Source organism: Balaenoptera acutorostrata, chromosome 20 (genome assembly GCF_949987535.1).
Source record: "Balaenoptera acutorostrata chromosome 20, mBalAcu1.1, whole genome shotgun sequence".
In the NCBI taxonomy this organism is placed as follows: Eukaryota; Metazoa; Chordata; class Mammalia; order Artiodactyla; family Balaenopteridae; genus Balaenoptera; species Balaenoptera acutorostrata.
In genome coordinates this window covers 9,074,240-9,095,807 of record NC_080083.1, presented here as the reverse complement: position 1 = coordinate 9,095,807, position 21,568 = coordinate 9,074,240, and the positions used below count along the sequence as shown (strand labels likewise).

At 54.6% G+C, this 21,568-nt stretch overlaps 3 protein-coding genes and 1 pseudogene across 4 annotated transcripts; all 4 read right to left on the bottom strand.

Annotated features, from left to right (window-relative positions):
- Positions 1 to 533: 533 nt before the first annotated feature.
- LOC103017199 (acetylcholine receptor subunit beta) lies at positions 534 to 8,739 on the bottom strand. 2 transcript variants are annotated; one of them, XM_057535340.1, is made up of 11 exons: positions 8,633 to 8,739; positions 8,408 to 8,547; positions 7,772 to 7,816; positions 7,112 to 7,221; positions 6,899 to 7,007; positions 6,385 to 6,532; positions 5,718 to 5,927; positions 2,593 to 2,816; positions 1,918 to 2,099; positions 1,416 to 1,563; positions 534 to 1,111 (listed from the first exon to the last, which is right to left on the bottom strand). In XM_057535340.1, exons 1-11 carry the CDS (start codon positions 8,688 to 8,690, stop codon positions 971 to 973), a joined length of 1,515 nt encoding a protein of 504 aa, XP_057391323.1. In that variant the 5' UTR covers positions 8,691 to 8,739; the 3' UTR covers positions 534 to 970. The 2 variants fall into 2 exon arrangements, with proteins under 2 accessions (XP_057391323.1, XP_057391322.1); XM_057535339.1 differs by lacking the exon at positions 8,633 to 8,739 and having other exon boundaries at positions 8,408 to 8,625.
- A 205-nt stretch (positions 8,740 to 8,944) lies between these two features.
- On the bottom strand, positions 8,945 to 13,886 carry LOC130705886 (fibroblast growth factor 11-like). The gene is made up of 5 exons (XM_057535866.1): positions 13,668 to 13,886; positions 11,905 to 12,015; positions 11,597 to 11,700; positions 10,777 to 10,975; positions 8,945 to 10,509 (listed from the first exon to the last, which is right to left on the bottom strand). The coding sequence occupies exons 1-5, from the start codon at positions 13,858 to 13,860 to the stop codon at positions 10,331 to 10,333; spliced, it is 786 nt and encodes a 261-aa protein (XP_057391849.1). The 5' UTR covers positions 13,861 to 13,886; the 3' UTR covers positions 8,945 to 10,330.
- A 2,110-nt stretch (positions 13,887 to 15,996) lies between these two features.
- On the bottom strand, positions 15,997 to 19,591 carry LOC103014586 (transmembrane protein 102). The gene is given in 3 exon segments (XM_057535865.1): positions 15,997 to 16,916; positions 16,919 to 17,317; positions 17,419 to 19,591. Coding segments are annotated over 3 exon segments (1,533 nt in total). The 5' UTR covers positions 17,633 to 19,591.
- Positions 19,592 to 19,608: 17 nt separating this feature from the next.
- LOC130705903 (uncharacterized protein SPEM3-like) overlaps positions 19,609 to 21,568 on the bottom strand; it is a 2,900-nt pseudogene continuing 940 nt past the window's right edge.

Sequence of the window (21,568 nt, the reverse complement as noted above, 5' to 3'; positions counted from 1 at the left end):
GTCCAAATACCTTGACCAGAGTGGGCAGCCACTAATCAGCTCTAGCAGGTTGCTGCCAACAGGGGAATCAGACCTGGTGCTACTGTAGTTCTTAAAAAGTTTCAAGAGAAGCCAGAAATCCAAATTTCTCTGTGAAATATCCACATTTTAAAAGTAGCAAACCAATTCAAATTTTAAATTCTGCTGGCCAACAACATGGGCCAAACAAAACACACCAGTTTGTAACCTCTGATGTATACTGCATAATGCTTTTGTTCTCATCTTCTCATATGATCCTCAGACTAGGGAGCAGATACTATTATTAGCTTCATTTTACAGATGGGGAAACTGAGGCACAGAGCAGTTTAGTAGCTTGTCCAAAGTTTGAGCACCAAAGCTGGAACTTGAGGTTTTTACAGTGTGCTTTTTTATCCTCATTACAAATGCATCCTTTCAGAAATAACTTTTTTAATCCTAATGATAATACATACTACAAAATACAATAAACTACAGAAAGGTAAAAACAAAGAAAAAACGACCACTAGTCCCCAACATGCAAATATAAGCGATATTAGTGTATTTCCTTACAGAAAAAAATTTCCCTATTCATTCAACCAGAGGTAGCGGCCATATAGGTTAGGATCTGTGCTAGGTGCTGGGGATATTACAGTGAACAGACATAGTTCCTGCCCTCAGAAGGCTTACAAGCTAGCGCTTGTTCTTTGTTCCATTCATTGCCAACCTAGGTGTGAATATCCAATGGAGCTTCTTCAAGAAGCCAAAGAGTAAATAAGCGGATAGTGCATTTCAGGTGGGCCCAAGGCCCCCATCTGCCCAGTCCCACTTGGGCTTCCTCCCTAGAAACGAAATGATGAGAGGATTGGACTCCTAGTGAAGGAGTTAAGATGCAGAAAGGGATAGGGCTTGAGAGTACTACCAAACTAACTCTCAATTCAACTGGCCGAGGACCTCGGTCTCGGCCCTCTCGTCCTCAAGGAAAGGGGTCGGGAGGGGGCAAGTGGTACGTGGCGTCCAGAAAGATGACGAGGGTCCCGACGCTCGTGAAGATGATGAAGGTCCACAGGAAGAGGCGGTCCACCACCATGGCCACAAACTGCCAGTCCTCCTTCAGCTGAGGGTAGGAAGAGGAAACTGTTCCTGAGCTCCAGACCCCCAGGGAAGGCGGCCCCAAGGCCCTGTGCCGCACCCAGGTCCTCCTACCACGGCTTTGAGACAAGGGTGGGCCCGCAGAATAGCAGAGAGCGAAACTGCGGGCGACGGATGTGAGTAAAGAACAAGTCGGAAACCAGGGGGCGGGACCAAGTGAGGCAAACTTCCAATCAGAAATAAAATCGAGTGCTGGGGGCGGAGCCTAAGGTTGCGGGTGGAGCCAAGGCCACCCAGGCCTTGCCTTGGCCCACCCTCTTCGGACTCACCGCGTCGTGGTCCTCCTGTTCCTGCAGCTGTTGAGCGATGTAGCTGATTGAGGAAACGACCTCCCGTAGCTCGGGAGGCAGGCCCACAGCCCGGTTTGGACCATCGATAAATCGCCGCAGCTCCGGGGCAGACAGTTCAGGCTGGAACCTGAAAGAGGCGAGTCTGTTTGGCCACGACCGGGGCGCAAAGACGGCCTGCGCGGGTGCTCTAGCCCCCGCCCCAACTCCCTCCTCCAACGCCCATCCAGGTTTCAAAACGTGAGAGAGCCCTTCAGGTTTCCTCTGACAGCGGCGCCCTCTCTAGCCTTCCGCAATTCCTCCTATTCCCGTACGCTTTAGTCCCCACCTCCCCGCAAAGTGGGCAACAGAAGGGATACTACAACTCCCATGATGCTCAACCACGACATCCTCCGGGAGCTTAGGTCGCCTGCCTGTGCACAGTCTTCTGGGAACTGTAGTTCTCCCTCTCCCTTCTACGTGGGCGATGGGGAGTAGATACTACCTGTTGGGCTTGGGGAAGAGAAAATCATTTGGTGGCTTGCGGATGAAATATTCATCTGTTCCCCGACCCCAGCCACTTCCTGGAGAATCCCTGAGAGGTATAGGAGGTGGCTCCGGTATCTGGTCTCTCTCAGGCTTGGGTCTCTTCAGACCCAGATACAGAGGGAGTTTGTGGATAAAGATCTGCAGAGTAGAAGAAGAGGCATGTTGGAGGGGGCTCTTATGCTTTCAGACCAGAAGGGAAGCCGCCAACCACCCCCACGGCACGTGCCCATTCTTGCGCATGCGTGCATGCATCCCACAGATGAAATGCAACTACACAGCCCAAGAGTTCTTAAGTGGGTTAGGGGGCATCCTGACTGGAAAGAAAAGTTCTGAGGGCTTCCACCCTGATAGTACCTAACCCTGAGCATGCTTCCTTGGGACCCACGATGGGCAGTATTGATGAAGAGAGTCTGGGATCTACGCAATGTTAATGATGGGAGGATAAAATTAATTGGGCAACGTTTCAACACCCAAAGACCTTGGCACTTTGACACTCTACCAGGAGTTGTAGTTCTCCCTCAGGTCTGTGAAAGGGAAGGTTGAAGTTGGTGGGAGGGAGGAGCGATACCGGGACAAAAAGCCAAATACTAGGATTGAGAGTTAACACAGGTTGGAGAGGAGATCTTCTTACCTGACGGACCCAAAGGGGCATTTGGTGGGTGTAGGGTGAGCGATGGTGCAGGTGGAGGACTACGACGCTAAGGATGACTGAGAAGGTGACGAGGACCATGGTAAACATGAGGTATTTGATAATGATGGGGACAGACAGGGAGGTCTCAGGCACTTTGTCTGCCAGCAGCAGCAGGAACACAGTAAGGGTCAGCAGGGCAAAGATCGAGAGCCCCATCTTCTCTCCTTGGGGGACAGAGGGGAAGGCGGAAGGATTAGGCTTTGCCAGAAAGCAATCTCCCTGGCATAATCAGTGACCGTGTTTCCAGCTGACTCAAGGACAGGCTTTTGGAAGGGCCAACTGCATGCAAATAACTCCTACATTTATACCTCCAACCTGGACTGATTCCCCTAAATTCCACACTTGTATCCACCTGCCTACTTAACCTCTCCATTTGGGTGTCCAATAGACATCTCGAACTTCACATGTCCAAAACTTAATTCCCTCACCACCGACTCCCCACATAGTCTTCCCCAGTTCATAAACGACAACTCGATCTTTCCTGTGGCTCAGGCCAAATCCCTTTGAGTCATTCTCAGCTCTCCTCTCTCTCATCCCATATCCAATCCATACCAAACCCTATTGGCTCTACCTTCAAAAGATATCCTGAAACTGATGACTTATCACATCTACCACTACCATCCTGGTACAAGCCACCATTACCTCAGATCTGAGTTATTATAAAGGCCTCCTCTTTGCTTCATCCTTTGCCCCCCTGCTGACTGTTCTCAACAGAGCAGCCAGATTGATCCCGTTAAAATGTAAATCAGATCATATCACTCCAGTGGCTTCCCATCGCCTTTAGCATTAGAGTCCTTACTGAAGTCTACAAGGCCTTCCCATTAGCTCTCTAACTACATCTCCTACTGTTTTCTCTCTTGCTTACTTCATTCAGTTACATTGGCTATTTCTTGGATATGCAAGGCACACGCCACCTCAGAGCCTTTGCATTCACTGTTAACTCCTCCTGGTAATTTCTTCCCCCAGATATCTACCAGGGTCATTCTCTCACTTCCTTCAAGTCTTTGTTCAAATATTGATCAAACATTCCCTTTTTAGTGAGGCATTCACTGACCATTCTATTTTTAAATTGCAACCCCTGTGATAAATCATAGCGGAAAAGAGTATGAAAAAGAATATATATATCTATAACTGAGTCACTTTGCTGTACAGCAGAAATGAAACACAACATTGTAAATCAACTATATTTCAATAAAATTGTCTAAAGAAATAAATAAATTGCAACCTCTACCCCCATTCTCATCCTCCCCAAACCCTTTTCCTACTTCATTTTCCTTCTTAGGAATTGACCTCTCCTAATATACTATCTAGGACTTCCCTGGTTGCACAGTGGTTAGGAATCCCCCTGCCAATGCAGGGGACACGGGTTCGAGCCCTGGTCCGGGAAGATCCCACATACCGCGGAGAAACTAAGCCCGTGCGCCACAACTACTGAGCCTGCGCTCTAGAGCCCGCGAGCCACAACTACTGAGCCCGTGTGCCACAACTACTGAAGCCCGTGCGCCTAGATCCCGTGTTCCACAACAAGAGGAGCCACCGCAGTGGGAAGCCCGTGCACTGCAACGAAGAGTAGCCCCTGTTCACCACAACTAGAGAAAGCCCCCGCGCAGCAACGAAGACCCAACGCAGCCTAAATAAATTAATTAATTAATTTAAAAAATAATAATATACTATCCAATGGGTTTATTTATTATGTTTACTGACTGTCTCCCCCACTAGAATATAAACTCCATGAGACCAGGGATTTTTGTCTGTTTTATTCACTGATGTATTCCCAGTGCCTTGCATGTTACAGATGTTCAACAAATATTGTTGCATGAATGAATGGACCAACCCCTGTAGCGGGAGCTATATAGCAAATCGAAGGATCTAAAAATGAAACCAAGTATATAAGAATATGCCAGGTGGCTGGTTATTACTGTGGCATACAACAGGCACTGCAAACTTCACGGAAGGTATTGAAATAAATAACTTTTATGGTCTGTTCTACTTTAGTCCTGTAATGTTGGGTTCCAAGATTTGCCTTGCTCCAGGAAGAAGGAGAAGTTACATGTGGAAGTGTGTTCTAGAGCTGCATCACTCTCCTTCGCTAGACTGAGAGAGGGCTTGATTACAGAGAGAAGGAAAGCGTGTTTTTTGTTTGTTTTGTTTTGTTTTTCAGGCCACAGCAGTGAAAGCCCGGAATCCTAACCACTAGGCCACCAGGGAACTCCCAGGAAAGCATGTTTTGAATACGAGAGTTTAGGATATCAGTCTCTGAATCAGACTAGTACTAACCAGGGTTGGAATAGCAACGCTGCCTCTCTCTGTGTAATGTCAGGTGAATGACTTAAACTCACTTACCCTCTGTGAAATGGGAAGACAATTCAGTACTTACCTCACAGAGTTGTGACGATTAGAACTGAGTTAATATATGTAACACATTATTTGTATTATCTTATAGCAAGTGCTCAAAATTAGAAAAGACTATACCTACACTTACACAAAGCTTACAGAGTACCAGGCATAGTTCTATTAACTCAGTTAATCCTCAAAATAGTCCTATGTGGGAGGGACAACGACTGTCCTATTTCCAGATTAGGACACTAAGAGATTAAGGAATTTGCCCAAGGTTACTCTGTTAGCATATTGTGCTGTCTCCCAGAGAAATGTTGGCTGTTATTTCCAAGGGAGATAGGAGGTTAAGGGACTAGTAGGCATTTGACAAGTGGGGGAGGGAGGATGCCAGGAATGGGGAAAGGGAAAGGAAGCGTTAGCTAAGCCTGGGAGTTTGTTGGTCAGAGGAGTGGCAGTTCCAAGGATGAGACCCTAGGATTCTGAAGGGAAGAGTTCAGAAGTTACTGGGTGCGGAGAAGTGAGCAGCAGAGGGGAGGTAGAGCTTGAGGTTGGAGGGGAAATCTGGGTGCAGAGGCAAAGGCTCTTCCTGAAAGGAAAACCTGGGTGAGATTGCTGAAGCACAGTTCATGAAGGCTTGAGTTGGCAGGAAAACCTTCCCTGTATTATGGGTGAAGAGGAAGAAGCTGAGCTATTGGTAAGAAGGAGTGCCGGGCCCCTTCCCCCCTTACCTGCATCTGGTGGCAGGTAGAAGACGAAGATGGCCAGAAGAGTGATGAGGATGCATGGGGCAATGACGTTGACCAGGTAAAAGAGAGGCTTCCGGCGAATGATGAGGTAGAAGGTGACTTCCTCACGCCGTCTTTCCCCCTCTCCCCTAGGATCCACTGGAGGCTGGATTAGCCGAGAAGGCTTGTGAATAATCTCCCATTGACCATTCTCTTGGGGGGTGGGGGGGGGAGAAGAGAAGGTGACACAGATGTGGAACCTGTTTTTGTTGGTGCCAGATACGGCTTTCTTTTCTTTTTTTTTTTTTGCCTCACCGCGCCACTGCGCTGCTTGTGGGATCTTAGTTCCCCAACGAGGGACTGAAGCCGGGCCCTCAGCAGTGAAAGTGTGGAGTCCTAACCACTGGACCGCCAGGGAATTCCCAGATATGGCTTTCTCTGCCACATCCTAGAGCAGGGGGGACTGATGTAATAAGGGGCTAGCTATGGTCCCTGGGCTGGACAGCCCATCTCTAATAAATGAGCAAGTCTCAATTTCCATAACCACAAAATATAGACAGTTATACCTATCTTGCTGAACCCACAGGGACTCACTGATGGAGTATATTTATCAGCCTGTTAGAAACTGGAAATCATAAAGCCCATGGACATGGGAGCCATGCCCACTCACCAATGAAGGTGCCTTCATGAATGTGCACTTCCTGCCGCTCCTGCCCATCGGGACCCAAGCCAGTCTGCAGGCTGACTTCTGAGCTGTCATAGCTATAGGAACTGAACACCATGGTGCAGTTCTGCCAGTCAAAGGGGAAGTAGGTGACCTGGATGGAGTGGAGAGTCACTAGAGCTGCCAGAGAGCTGGTCAGGGCTGGGGGAGTTGGGGAGGTCACAGGGCAGACAGGGGTCAGAGGATATGGGGCACTAGGGAGATGGGGACCACCAGGGGAAGATCACAGAGAAGTGGAGTCACAGAGGAATAAGAAGGTTATGTGGGGAGGTCATGGACAATGGAGGGGGGGGGGTCACTGAGGAAGACTGGAAGTCAATGAAAGTGGACAGAGAAGATGAAACTCAACGGAAAATCAGAAGGGTAAGGGAGACGTGAGGGTCATGGGGATAATGGAGGAGGGATGTCTGAGTGAGGGTTTCTAGGAGCGCCTTGAGCTTCCCAGGTGGGGCCCGGACACCTGGATGCTGCAGCTGCTGCGATAGATGCCCGGGGGCTGCCAGCGCACGGAGCCGTCGGAGGACACCACGACATTGATGTCCAGAGCAACATCAAAATTTCCGTCATTGCTGCAGGGAAAGAATCTTCTCATCTGGGATCAGGCCCCTCCCTCCGGAGGCCGCGCCCCTCCAGAGGCCCTGCCCCACCTCCCAGACTTTGGGAACATCCTTACTTGTTTAGGAGCACCACGTCTGGTAGCCACACGGATTCGGCAGTGATGCGGAGTGAATCGATGCCCTCGTGCTCCTCAGGGTCCCAGCTCAGCCTGTAGTCAGTCCACTCCTAGGGAAGCAGAGGCTGAGGGGCCGTCTGGGGCTGGAGGCTGGAAGGAGTCTTGGGATGTGCGAAGGAAGCCCGGGCAGGGAGTGCAAGGGAGGAGAGCCGCGCAGGCATGGTCTGTGGCTCTGGAGGCCGGGGCTCTGTTTAAGACTCCACCTGCACTCTTTGGGACCCTATCAACTAATTTCCCCTTCCCTCTCATTGGGCCCCAGTTTCTTCTTTCTGTAAAAACGAGGGGGTTGCACGCTAGCCTCTAAAACAGTGGTTTTCAAACTGCAGTTAACGACCCTTTTCATAGGTCCGGAATCAAATGAGTGGCCCCAAACCAATGTTAAAAAAAAAAAAAATTTAGAATGAAAAACGCATGGAATGCAGCTCCCATAGTAAAGATAGGTATTGTTTCCTGAAGCTTCTGTTTCAGTTATAAATGTGTTTTCTGAGGTCGTGACGCAAAAAAAAAAAAAAAAATCTTACTGGGCGGGACGGGACATTCGAGAAAATTGTAAAGGCAGCGGGACGCCCGCCCTTTCCCACCCTGCGGGGGTGTCCGTACCAGGTCTAAGTAGACCTTTGTGCTCATCTCCTCATCCTTCTCGTTCTAGAAGGGAAAAGTTTAAAGGGTAGATATGATGTCAGTGTAGAGAAATGAGGGGCTCGGTGGGTAAACTCTCCCTGGAAACTCCCCTCTTTTTCTGAGTCGCACCCTCTTGGGTTCAAGCCCCACCTCCTATAAGCTGCGTTGGTTTAAGCCCCGCCTCTATCTCGTAAACTTCCTGCTGGCCGTACAGTCCGCCAGTTCATTTACCAGTCCCAGTCCCGGCCCCGGCCGGAGTGAATCTCTGCCCGCTGTTGTTTATTGACCCTGTCCGGCACCAAGGTCCGCCCCAGCCTGTGACCCCGCCTCCAGGTCCGCTCTCCGGCCTGTCCATCGGCCCCAGCTCCACTTTGAGATCCGCCCACAGGCCCGTTCATCATCCTGCCCGGCTCAATCCTGGCCCGTCCAGCAGCCACGCCCACAGCTTGTCCATTGGTCCGATTTCGACCCAATCTCTACTAACCGCCCGTCAGTCTCCCAGCCTGGCCTCGCCCCGGACCCCGCCCCCAGTGGTCCCTGGGTCCCGCCCTGCCTAAAGCCACGCCCCCCAGCCGGCTAGTGGGCCAGACCTTAACTCCCCGCGTGCGCCCTCACCAGGCTGATTAATTGCGCTAGGCTGAGACCAACGCTGACCCCGACGCGGTCTCCCACCTCCCGCGCCGGCCTCACCGAGCTATCATAGCCCGAGAAAAGTTTCTCACGGAGTCGGCCCTCCGCTTCCGAGCCGCGGGCGCCTGGAGGAGGAGAGAACTGAGTGAAGCCCTGGTTCCTGGCCACGACCTCTGGCCCTGTCATTGCCCCTTTGAGGCCCAGACTTACCCGGGGCGAACGGCGCCCCCAACGCCCCCAGCAGCAGCAGCAGCGCCCCTGGTGTCATAGCCCGCCCGCGTCGCTCAGTGAGTCCGCTTGGGTGAGCCGCCAGGACAGCCAGCGCAGGGGAAGTGACGAGGCGCCCAGGAATGTGCACCTGTTATTGGGGGGCAGCCCAGCCCACCCGCTCCGCCCCGCCCCTGGAACTTGATCCCTCCCCGAGCAACTGCCAAAGCCTGCTACCCACAGATGGCAGACAACACTTCAATTGTATAAATCGTCTTTAATTGAGAAAGCATGGAGTGGAGACCGGTCCCCTGAGAGCACAGCCTTTGTGGGTACCTAACATCCAGCTGAGGTAAAGCAAGTTCTATACAGTTAGAAGCTGGAGGGGTGTATGAGGTCTAGAGACCAAGAGGCAGGCCCTCACCCTCCTCGGCCTGACCCGTAGGGGAGAAGGGTGGGACTTATTGCTGAATTGGGGTCTCCTCATTTGGGGGGGTCAAAGCTATGTCCCATTTGTCTTTTTTATTCTAGACCCATTACCCTAAAGACCTCAGCTTTAAAGGGGACCTGGAAGGAATTCCTGCTGAGGTAGCTAAGTGTTCATGTCCCCCCAACCCAGGCACAGGTCCAGTCATGCCATAGTTCTGGCCCCTTCCCCATCCTAGCTGCCCTTCTATGAGCCAGGGATTCCTTCCAAAATTCCTCTGCCCTTCCTCAGCCTCTGTTCCCTGGCAGGACCCCAGCTGAGTTGCAGGAGCTAGAAACTGCATGTAAAAAATAAGGTCAGCATTCTATAGGAAGAATAAGATTTTTGGAAAATTGTCTAGGGAAAACAAGAAGTGGTTCTTGATCCATCCAGAACTTAGTTCTTTGTGAATCATAGCTGTGTCCTTTCCAGAGCTCCTGCTTAACAGGTATCACTAGAGAAGGTGGGAGCGTGGGTCTAGAACTCTTACTCTAGAGCAATAACATGGCTATATAGGCTCTAGTTCCATCCTAGAGGGAAGGGCTGAGAGTCGTGGTCTATGTCCTAGAGCTGAGATTCAGAAGGAAGTATGGCTCCGTACGTGTCTAGAACATCACGCTCTAGAATTGGGTGTCTCTGGGGTAAGAAAGTTAAACCTGTGGTGATCTGAGACTGGCTCAATTCAGGCCAAGACTAACAGCTGGACAGGGCCCAAATCCAGCCTCTCTCCACTTGGAAACCAGGGGTCCATCTGGGTGAAGGACAGAAGCCTGATGGATCCAGAACAGAGCCTGGCAACATGCCTGTGTTCCAGCACAGACCCTGAGTGCAGAAATGGCCCTGGCTGGGGTGCCTGGTGTTCCAGAACCTGTCTGGAACAAGGCAAAAGGTGGAGTAGGGAAAGAAGGAAACTAATCCTGAGCTCCAGTGGACCTATAAATCTATGGCTTGGTGGCCATGAAAAGGGCAAAGGGCTCCAGGAACTGGCTGAGCCCGGGGTGCAGAAGATTTATGCCCTGGTTTTGTCAGTTTTGGAACCCCCCGCGCCATCTCGGGAAAAGGCTTTGGAGGGTGTGAGTGTGGAAGGAAAGAAGTGATCAGCCAGGACCATTTTCAGACATCCCCCTCTCTGACCCCTTTCCCGGGCCCAAGGATCTGAGGGTCTTAGCAGCCCCGGAAGTCACGGCCGGCCCCTAGGCTCCCTCTGGGTAGAGCACCTGGTGGGACCTGGCGGCTCAGGGCATGAGCGTGGCAGCAGGGGTGAGAGCAGGGCCAGAAGCAGGGCTGGGAGACAGGCTGTGGTGGTGGCGAGGGCAGGGAGCCTCCAGTCCGGGGACTGCATGGCAGGGGGCAGGGGGCCTGGAAGGGGAGGTCTCAGGGACACTGTGGAGAGAAGGCTCCCGGTACACAGCCACTGTGAAGGGGAGAGAGAGGAGCAGGAAGGAGAGTTAGGCACCAAGAGAGCTCTGAAAGGGCTCCCTTCCCCTACAATCCTCCTCTGGGAACCCACAGAAGGAGAGCTTCCCAAACCTCCAAAGGCCAGAGCCTTCCTGGCTTGACCTGTCATAGCATGTGTCCTCTTAAAACACTTACAGCCCCTTAGCTGTGTGTCACTAAATGTCCATGTCAAGGTCAATACCGTCCCATGTGGTCCACCTCTTCCCTGGGGGTCCATACTCACCCTCCAGGAGCTTGGGCACAAAGTGGGCGGCTGCCTTGGTCTTCTTGACTCGATTTCCCTTCATGACTCGGCCCTCCTTGTCCAGGCCCAGGTACCAGGACCGGCCAGAACGACGCTGGCGATAGAGAGCAGAGGCGTACAGGACATAGTAATTCTCAGAGACGCACTCCTTAAAGCGATACTCAGCTGTGAAATGTGGCTGAGGAGACAAAGACCCAGAAAGGCACACACAGACAGAAAGACAAAAAGACACATCACTGAACAGAAGGGAGCCCTGGGAAGAACAAGGCAGGATATAATCCATACGTTTGAGACTGGGAGAGCCAACTTCTGAGCCCACGCAGGAACTGGGAGAAAGGGAGGATGAGGAAGAGTCTGGTGGCCCCCGAGGGCCAGGAACTAGACTTCTGGGGGCCTGGAATAAGAAGATAACTTCTCTCTGCTCTACTCCCAACCTCTCACCATCCAGGGGACCTGGAGGGAATTTCTGCTTGGAGGAGTTCCTGAATCCTTCCCCAGTATCCTGAATGACTCTGGGGAAGTGAGTAATAATGAGGTCTAGAGGAGGTTGGAGAAGACACAGGGGTCCTAAAAGGTTGAAAGAATTGGACATTCAAAGAGCCTGGGGGTGTTTAGGAGGCTATTGGAGGAGAAGGGATTGGAGGGACCCTAGAGGAGGTGCTTGGGAGCGGGCAGTGAGGACAGGGTGTCGGCAAGAGCTGGAGGGAGAGGAAGCCCTGAGCTGCAAAATATCTGCAATTGGGAAGGCTGTAGCTAGGGGAGTCCCCTGACTCCAGGCCACTCTGCCCCCTTGTCTCACCGAGCTGTAGAGCAGCCCCTCAGCGTTCATGGCCATGTAGTGACCCAGCTTGGCACTCTGGATGGTGACTACACGGAGCCCCACAGGGATCAGTTTGAAGTGGGCTGGGGGTGGAGAGAAGAGGTATCAGTACCCCAAGCCTCCAATCCCCATCTGAGCCCCCCCTCAATTCTGGTCCCAGTTCTACTTCTTCCTTTGCGGGGTCAAAGAGCCAGACTGAAAACAACAGAACCTGAAGCCACAATAGGATTGTCATCTCCTATGCCTGCTCTCCCCCTTCCCACCCAGCAGCTGGCTTCCCCTCTCACTGAAAGAGCTGGTGTCCTCTGGGGTGCCCTGGATACTCCCGTCGGGCTTCGCCTGGAGGTAGAAACCCTGGCAGCAGAACAGTTTGGTGACGATGCCTTTGAGCTGAGGCTCTGGAGAAAGAGACATTCATCTTGGAATATGACACCTCTGTTCCCAGAAACATTGCTACACTTGGCGGGATCAGAGGAGAGAAAGAAAGGAGGATGGAGGGAAGGAAGAGGGTCCCAGGGCCCCAGCTCCCTGACCCTCTAAGCAAGGTCTCTCCCACCTCTCTTTGACTCCAGAGGAAGCTGGGGTGTGGGTCCCTTCTGCTTCCTCTAACCAGCTTTCAGTTTACTTGACTGAAATTTATTTAAAGGCTTAATTCCTACTCTACAGCTCAACCAGAATGGGGGGAGGGGAGAAGAAGGTAGAGGAAGGGGAGAGATACATGGAAAGGCAGAGGACAAAGGGAGACAGGCAGAGCTGCTGAAGCGGCAGTGTGTTTGCGAATGTTGGGGGCAGTAAGGTGACCCCAGGGTAGGGGCGCCCCCTCCGGAGTGGGGGTGGGACTGGGCCTGACGCTGACTCAGCACCTGCTGCTGCGGCTGCCGCTCGCTTCTCGCGGGCCTCGCCTTGGCCCAGCGCCGGCCTGTCTGACACTGACCCACCTGTCTGTCTGTCTGTCAGTCTGCTGGCTCGCGGGGGCCCAGCCCTCCCTGAGGCTCAGCCTCTCCCCTTCAGCCAGGTAACCCGCCTGGGATGGGGGATATTCGGTAGCAAACCAAGGAAATGGGGGAGGGGCCAGGGAGCTGGTGAGGCAGGCTGACTCACGTGGGGGCTGGGTCCCACTCAAAGGGTGGGCTGCGGACCGTACCACTGCGGAGGGCCGGCGGCGGGGGGAGGAGGACGCCAGCGGGGGGCGGGGGGGTCTCCCCCTAGGGGAGCTGGGAGCGGGCGGGAGCGAGGCCAGAGGGACTTCCCGCCTGTCGCACCTGGACGGGGACCACACGCTAACCCTCACAACTCTCCTCCCCCGGTGCTTGCGGCCGAGTTCCCGGTACCCCCTCGTAGATGGTACGACCCCCAGTCTCCGTGCGGGTATCCAGCCGTGTAGTGTTGTCTGAGTTGCTCGCGGCAGAGGGTCCCCTGAGCCCGTGGGACCCGATTTCGGAGTCGCGTAGGCGGTCATGGGGGAGTGCCCAGCTCCCTTCTTGAAGTGCAGGTCACGGGAGGAGGGCGCACAGAGGGGCGGACTGGCGAGGTAGCTGCAAGGACACCCCGGGGAGAGCTGGGGAGATTGGTACCGAGCCAGGCAAGCTCGGCGAGGAGGAACGGAGCCAAGGCTCGGAGGAGCGGGAGAAGCGGGGCGGGGGCGGGGCTGCCGGAGCCGCAGAAACCCTCGGGGTGACCCAGGCGTCCGGAACCCCCAGGCCCCTCCGCTCGGCATTGAAAGAATCGCGAGAGACCGCACGTAGGCAGAGGACGGTGGGGGTGGGGACTCGTGTGTTGGGACGGGGGGCGAGCGGGAGCTGCCAGGCTTCGGGGCACCAGGCTTAGCCCCTCAAGCCTTCCCCTTGCCCTCGAAAGCAAGGAGACTCGGGGTTATGGGCGAGAGAGAAGGGAAACTGAGGCATCGTCTGGCCGAGAGTTTGTGGTCCAGGCGCACCCCCTTTCACTTTCGGGGAGCCGCCGTCAGTCGGGCCCCGCGCTTCCGAGTCCCTGGCCTCAACCTCCCAGGCAGAGAGACCCCCGGCCCGGAGACCCCGCCCCAGCCACTCACCCGGGCAGCGGTCCGGCCGCGCGGGCCGCCCCCCGCACAGTCGCACCTTGGACAGCAGGATGAGGAGCTGCTTCTGGCAAAGGGACTTGGTGCCGCGGGGACACACGCGCCGCTGCGCTGACACGGGCCGGCTGCCCCCGGGCTCGCGGACCTCCCGCTTCTGCCGGATCAGGCTGCTGGCCGGTGCCGCCATGGCGCCCCCGGAGGAGACACCCCAAAACCGGCAGGCTCCCGGAGCGCGCTGGGCGCCCCCAGAGAAGCCCGCTAGCTCACCAGGACATGGTCTTGCCTCTCCGGTCCGACTCGCCGCCTCACCCACGGGACCTGAGGATAAGCCCTAGACGACCCCCACCCCAGGCACCAGCTCCCACCCTTGGGCCTCGTGCTGGCTTCGCCAGACCCAGCAGCCTATGTACCTCTCAGTTGACCCCACCCTCGACCTTTGCCCCCCACAGAAAACTCCCCCTTCTCTGATCTCCAGTGTCCCTGTCCCCCACTAACACTATCCCAAAGCCAAGACCCTCACATTTTCCAGGATGTGGTTCCAATATCCCCAGGCACCTTTCCACCCTATTTCCGGGCCCTGCACTCCTGCCAAAGCCACTCTTGTAATTTTAAGGGTGTGGGTCCTTAGCTTTGGGGGTATTAGCTCACCCCACCCCTGCTGGGGTGCTGCCAGTGTCTAGGAAGAACCCAACCTTGGTGTCTTTTCCTTTGCCACCCTCTACGTGAAGAATCCCCCACTTTTTTTCACTGAAATCCCCCAAAAACTATGCCTTGAAATATCCAGACTGTCGCCAATCAGCAAGAAGAGGTTCCCAGACCCTGTCTCTGGACGATACCGGTCTTTACCAAGTCACCCCCATTTCTAGTGGCACAGGGTTCCAGCTGCTGAGCCCCTTTCCTCACCTTGTTACCCTCCACTCCTTTTGAAGTCACCTCCAAATCCGCCCTTCCTAGTGGTTACACCAGGTGGTTGTCTGGAGGGCCCTCTGTCACCTCGGAATAAGGAGCATAGGTTTTTGGCTTTTTTGTTTTTTTCTGGCAGCCCCTAATTTCCTCGGGGACAGCTGGTGCTGTTTAGATCCCACGCCCTCCAATCCAACCAGCCCCCCGAGAGAGGAGTGCACCCACGTTGTCACGGGTCCCCAACTGTGAACAGACCCGCTATAAGGCAGAGCGCATCAGAGCTTTCTGCGACAGGGCTTCCTTGTCCTCCCCGGGACTGCCTATAGCACCCCCTCTTCCTTCCCCGACGCCCCTCAACCTGTCCTGTCTTGTCGATCCGGGGACGGCTGGCGCTGGCTCTGGTTCCAGGCTCCTCCCTCCCTGTACCCCGCAAGCGGAGCTTCCCCCCACGCCCGGCTAGGCGTCCCGGACCCCAGGAAGGAGTGAGGGTGTCTCCGCAGAGCGCCCTGGTCTGGCGAAGTGAGCACTGGGCCTGGCGGCTGGACCAAGCGGAGCGGCGGCAGCGGCGGCAGCGGCGGCAGCGGTAGCGGCTGTGGGAAGCTGAGGCGGCGGCGGCGACAGCAGCTCTCCCCTCCTCCGAGAGCCGGCCCGGGGGCGGGGCAGGGGGTGGAGACTCCGGGAAAGAGGTGGGGGGGGTGAAGCTGGGCGGGAGGAACCCTGGGGTTCCTTGGAGGCAGGGAGTGGGGACGGTCTTAGAGACAGGTGGAGCCGAGACAAGGCCGCATGTCTCGCATGTCTCGGGGTTCAGAGGAGGAGGGACAAGGAGGCGACTCCACTGAATGGAACTCTGGATTGGGGGAGAGGTTGGGCTTAGATAGATGGAATGGCAGATGCCCCGAGAATGGAGAAAGGGACCCTACTGCCCGGGATGGAGGACAGAACTGGATGAGGAAGGTGGGGGGAATAACTGAAGAGATAGCGGTGGTGGTGAGGTCTAGCCTGGGGTGAAATCCGGCCTCCTTAATATCTCTGCTTTTGTGTGAGACAAATTGGTCAGTCCCTGGTCTCCATACCTTTCTCCTTTACACGTTTTTTCAGCAAATATGTTACCCCCATCCCTATTGACTCCTAAGAGAAAAGACCATAAGAACTGGCGGGAGATGGATGCCAGAGGCTGCACGGGAGCAGGAGGGGTGCTGGCCACAGATTTGGAAAGTGGAAAGGCCAGAATTGAATGACCTGTGCCAGGGATGCGGCGGGAGGAGGGTGGGAGGAAGCGGAGGAACCGGCGAGGAGGCCTTCTAGAACGGGTTCTTCGGGCCCAAGGCGCTCAGCCTGTCTCCCAGGTGAGGGGAGAGCAGTCCCCTCCACATCCCGCTGGCCAACAGAAGCACATTCCAAGTTAGTAGGAACAGCGTCTTTAATGGGCCCCGCCTCCCACACCGGCTAAGCCGCCCCCCTTGCGTGCAGCCTTGGCCTCTTCTACAGCAGCGCTCAGGGCGCGGGCAGGGTCCCTGCGAAGCAGGGCCAACGCCCCGAGCAGCGAAGCGGCGCCGTCCCCCGCACCGAGCTTTTGGCCACTCAGAAAATAGTGGGGCAGCGTCCCGGCCTCGAGCACCCGGCCCAGCTCATCCAGCAGCCCGAGGCAACAGGCGCCCACCTTCTCGGGTCGCGCCAGATAGAGCGCGGGCAGCCGCTCGCACGCCCAGTAGAGCAATGTCCGCAGGAGATAGGGCGCCGTGACCCTAGTCCCGGCCACCAGCGGGCGCAGCAGCGCCTGGGCCGCCGCGTGCGCTTGCAGCAGGGGAACGGGTATGCGCGTCTTGAGCGCCAGCTCTTGGCGGGCGAAGCAGAGCTGCCATCCGAAGGCGCCCGGCCGCTCTGTGCCGCCGCTGCCGGGCACCAGGTAGAAGGAAGACGACTCCGAGGCCAGCGGGCCGGCCCACGAGTGGCTCCGAGCCTACTGGGGCCAGCCGGCCACGGACACCACGGGGATCAAGTCAAAAAGCAGGAGGCGGCGCGGGGGCCCGGGCGTAGCCAGGAGGATGGTGGTGACCCCCGCGTGGTGGGCTGCGTGGACCAAGCGCGGGGCACCCGGGACCGGAAACAGGGACTCAGCGACCGCAGACAGCGAAGCGAAGAACCAGGCAGCCACCTGGGCGGGGCACAATGTGGGCCATGCCTCCCGAGCCTCCGACGGCTGTGGCACTGGGCTAACGTCGGCTGCTTTGGTGACGTCACCATTCGTTTTTTTCAGTGGTGAGGGGAAGTCAACATCGGTTACGTCTTGTTGAGGCAATTCTGGCACTGAAACATTACTAGGTGATTTTTCCGAAGACTCGGTGCCTCAGGCTCAGTGACGTCACCGTGCAGCTGGTCCACGGAGATTTGCGGATCCTTGGGAGTTTGTTTGCTTTGAGCTGGGTGGATCGAATCACGTCCTCCTGGGACTGGGGGTCCTAGGCAATTCTGCCATGCCTCCCGGACCGAGGTTCCGCGTACTTGCTCTGGGAGGAAGAGCCATGCGTAACAGGATCCCACGTCCGGTTGCAGCTCCTGCCCAGTGCCATCTAGCGAAAGCACGGGCACCAGGAGGGTGAAGCTGGCGTCGTAGTGAGGTCCCCGAGCGTAGGGACCTAGAGGCGCAGGCCCCAGATCCAGGGAGCCCTCGCGAATCCCGCCACGAAGCAGCAAGAGCTCTGCCTGAGGAGGAAAGCGAGGGTCCCGGCGGTGAACGAGACCTAAGGAAAGAGAAGGGATCATAAAGGCATGATCCAGAGCCGGGGCGGGGTGAGGCGGAGCTGAGAGCTACAAGTTCCCGAAGGCTGGGAGGGTTACTTACCAAGCAAAGAGAAAACAAAGTCCTTGGCCTGGAGGAGATCTGGTCCTGGCTTGGGACCTTCACTCCAGCTCTCCTGCACACCCAGCTCCTGGATCAGCTGGGTGAGTTCTTGCAGCTGCGCCCCAGAGCAGAAGTCGATGTCCGTGAGCGGCCGGGCTGGGGCTGGGGGCGGTGGGCCCCACCAGGGAGCACTCCCCCAGACCGCGGAAGCCATATGGCTCTGTCGTTTTGGGGCTAGGAAATACACAGACGGGAGGAAGCCCAGAGGGGCCGTTCCTTTTGCTGCGGAAAACTGGCCCCCGTTCTTTTCTCTTCCAGAGGCCAAGAGGGTTCCCAAGGCACAGTCCGCCAATGGGTCTGCAGACGAAGGGCCCTAAATTTAGTCTTGAAAGGGAACAAATAAACACGTCCTCCGTCCTTGCCCTTTTCTCATATGCTGGTCTCCGCCCCCATGGAACGGTTCACCTGACTCAGCAGGTAGAAACTAGCTGTTTGGCCCCTCCTAAGGAATGCAGTAGCCTCCTTCGCTGCCCCTTGTCTACGTCCCCTTACCTCTTTTCCAGAAGAGGCTAGTGGTTTACGGCTTCCCTCTTAGGGGTAGCTACAAAGGCTGGGAAGAGAATGGATAGGAAGATTCAACAGGTAACTTCTTCCTGCTGCCTGCTAGGCCACGCCCCTAAATTATAACCACGCCCCTTTCTGGAGGCTGTCGGGGTGGTTCCGGAGCAGCCCGGCCTCCAGTCAGAGTTCAGTCCATCCTTTCGCTCTGCAGAGATCTCGCGGCTACCTGGGAGTTGTAGTTTGTCTTCAAGACTACCAGGGCGTTGGGGCCACGCCGCCACATCCTTTCCGGTTCCGTTCAAGTAGTGCCTGATGGAAGCTGTAGTTTCTATGCAGATAAACTATTCTGTGTCTTTACAAGGCCAGGTCAACCGCACAAACACTCCTTGGGGTTAAAACAGAGGCCTAATAGGATGGATCTGAATAGCAAACAATAATGAGGGACAGACACTAGGGCATGCGGAGAAATAGGGGACTCTACATCTCACTTGGGAGCAGAGGAGCCCTGGTCATTTAAATCTAGAAGGGTTCTTGCATGCAATTATAACTTCATTTTAGAGGTGAGACTGCAAGCCTAGAAAGGGTGCACATGACTTGTCCAAGGTCAGAGCTGAGCCAGAGAGGTGTTGGAAATGGGCTCTCCCGCTGGGACGTATCTCCTTGGAATCGGTGGTGGTAATGTTAGACAAGAACACACCGATAGTGTGCCTGTAGTGACCCAGGGATGGACATCTGACTCAGGGAAGGGACATATTAGTGTTGCCCACCTCAGACACACAAGTGGTGGCAGGGAAAACACTTTGCAATCTCGCAGCTTATGTGTGTATACAGAAGAGTTATCAGGACTGAAAATCAAGTCCAGAGGAAACTCCAGCCGGGCTAGGGCAGGGCAATGAAAAATTATGAGGGGAAGGAAATTGCTTTCAGCGGCCAGTGCTATCATGGACACAGCTTAAGTCCAGGCTGAAACTAGGAGCCAGAATAATAGGACAGAAAGCTAGGACACCAGAGACACGCTCACAGATTAGACCAATGCATGCTGGACCAGGAATTCTTACATTCCTTTTTCCCAGGGGTCTGTCTCCACAGTGAACTAGGCCTAAGTCCATGGGCAAGAGACACCTCGAGAAAGTTAGAGGCCTATGAAGGAGGGCACCGTCAGAATCCAAGGCTCAATTTGGGGAGCCTAAAACACACGGTTTCCTAGTCACTGACCAAGAGAGGTCTTCTCCCTCAGTAACCAAGAGCCCCAAACACAGCCCAGAACGGGGGAGGCAAGTTTCCATACCTCTGGTCGTGACCCAAGAGACCAAATCAGGAAAACTGAAGCCTGGGCTCTTTCTCACAGTCTGGGGAAATCAGGCGTTGGGTGTCCATGCCTACATCTTACCTCCCCCCCCCCAGAGGGTGGCTTCTGAGCCACCCTAAAAAGAACTAAGTTCCCTGGGATCTGGGGGAGCTTTAAGATGCTGGGGGTGGGTGACAGGGAAAGGAAAATTGCTCTAAACTCTAAAGCAATGCTCTCCAATAGCATTTTCCATGATGATGGAAACGTTCTAAATCTGTGCCGTCCAATACAGTATCCGCTAGCTCCATGTGACTACTGAGCACTTAGAAGACCATGACACTGAGGAACAGATTTTTTTTCTTTTTTGGTCAAGCCATGAAGCTTGCAGGGTCTGAGTTCCCTGACCAGGGATTGAACCCCGGCCACAGCAGTGAAAGCGCCAAGTCCCAACAACTGGACCACCAGGGAACAGAATTGGACGCCACGGAAATTCTGTTCCCTGAGGAAGAGAATTTTTAACTTTTTAACTTAATTTTTAACAGAATTACTTTTCCTTAATTTTAACTAATTTATATTCTAATAGGCATATTTGGCTAGTGGCTACTGTAATTGACAATGCAGCTCTAGGGCCTTGGGGATAGCGGATTTAGCTAGACAGCGATGGAGGGAAAGCAGGAATAGTTTAGCTCCTCATCAGGCCCTATGGGATGGGGCTGGGGTGGATGTCCTCAAACAACCAGAGAACACTTCTCTTGTCTCTTTATTCCTCATGCATATCTGTCCCCTCTTTCTCTAAGTTTCTCATCACACAATGATACCCAGCTCCTTGATGGTCTCCGGTGAGTTGTTGGATGTCTCTCGGTGAAGGCGCCTGGGAGACAGAGTTTCGCACTTGTCCCTAGCCGCTCTGAACTGTCTCTGGCGGGCGTCAAACACCCCATGCCCTAGCCGGGTGCCTGACCCAGGACTGTAGGGCTTCCAGCTGGTCTTGGGAGGTGTAGACATCTGGCGATAGTTCTGGCAGGCTGGAGGAACTGTATCCATGGGGTGGTACACCCAGTCTTGGCTGCCTGCTCGCCGGGAGGATGATTGCAGCTCAATCAGTACAGGTACCTCTGAGAAGATTTGCACGTCATTGTAGGTCACCTGAGCCTTGGGAGAGCAGGAGTTCTGACTGGGTGGGACAGAAGTCCATGCTATGTGCTGCCCTGCATCCTCCTTTCGAGGAACTGCCTCAGATATAAATGACTTTCGGGTCTGATGTGGGTCCAAAGCTTGGACAGAGTCAGTTCCTAGAGGGTTCTTGTGGAGGCCAGGATTTGGGATAAGGCATGAGTTGTCATGGAGGCCTAATCTCTTGCATGTGCCAGAGTCTTGAGTAAGGGCTGGACCCTTATGGGGGCCAGGATCTCGATTAATTCCTGAGTACTTGTGGAGGTTAGGGTCGTGGGCATGTTCTGAGCTCCTGTAAATTCCAGCATCTTGGGTAAGGCCACATCTCCTTTTGACTTCAGTGGCTTGGGTAAGGCCTGGATTCTATGAAAGTCAGAATCTTGCGTAAGGCCTTGGCTCCTGCGGACTCCAGAATCTTGGGTAAGACCTGGATTCCTGTAGTCTCCTGAGTCTCGGGTAAGGCTTGAGCCTTTATGGAGGCGAGGGGTTTGCACAAGGCCTGGGCTCTTATGGAGACCAGATTCCTGGCAAAGGCCTGAGCTCTTGTTGACTCCAGAGTCTTGGGCAAGGTATGGACTCTTCTGTGGCCCAGAATCTTGGGTAAAGTCTGGACTCCTAGAGACTCCTGGATCTTGGGCACTACCTGTACTCTTGTAACATCCAGAATCTTGAGAAGGGTGTGGGCTATTATGGAGGTCAGTTCTTTGGGAGAGCTCTTGACTTTTATAGAGTACAGTCTCTTGGTTTCGTTCTAGATTCCTATAGACTCCAGAATCATGCATAAAGCCTGAGCTCCTCTGAATGTCAGAAGTTTGGAGAAATGGTGTGTTCTTGTGGAGACCAGAGGGTTGGGGGAGATATGGGCTTTTAAAGAAACGTCCATCTCGAGTAGAACCTAAGCTCTTCTGGGAGCCAGAACCTTGGGTAATGACTGGATTCTTCTGAAGGTCAGAGTCTTGGGAAAGGCTTGGATTCTTGCAGAGATAAGGGTCTTGGGTAAGGCCTGGAAGCTTGTGGAGGCCTGGATCTTGAGCAAGGCTTCGGTTCTTGGGGAGGCCTAGCTCTCGGGTAAGGCCTGGGTTCTTGTGGAGACCTGGGTCTCGGGTAAGGCCTGGGTTCTTGTGGAGG

Excerpts from the sequence above, each read along its gene's own strand:
- LOC103017199 (XM_057535339.1), bottom strand. The coding sequence starts at position 8,608 with ATGACAGGGCCAGAGGTCGTGGCCAGGAACCAGGGCTTCACTCAGTTC. Across the intron at positions 6,533-6,898 it reads GCAGCAGCTGCAGCATCCAG|GTCACCTACTTCCCCTTTGA; the intron begins GTGTCCGGGCCC and ends CACTCCATCCAG. Across the intron at positions 2,100-2,592 it reads TGCCCCTTTGGGTCCGTCAG|ATCTTTATCCACAAACTCCC; the intron begins GTAAGAAGATCT and ends TCTACTCTGCAG.
- LOC130705886 (XM_057535866.1), bottom strand. The coding sequence starts at position 13,860 with ATGGCGGCACCGGCCAGCAGCCTGATCCGGCAGAAGCGGGAGGTCCGC. Across the intron at positions 11,701-11,904 it reads AGAGGACACCAGCTCTTTCA|CCCACTTCAAACTGATCCCT; the intron begins GTGAGAGGGGAA and ends CTCCACCCCCAG. Across the intron at positions 10,976-11,596 it reads AGGGGCTGCTCTACAGCTCG|CCACATTTCACAGCTGAGTA; the intron begins GTGAGACAAGGG and ends TTGTCTCCTCAG.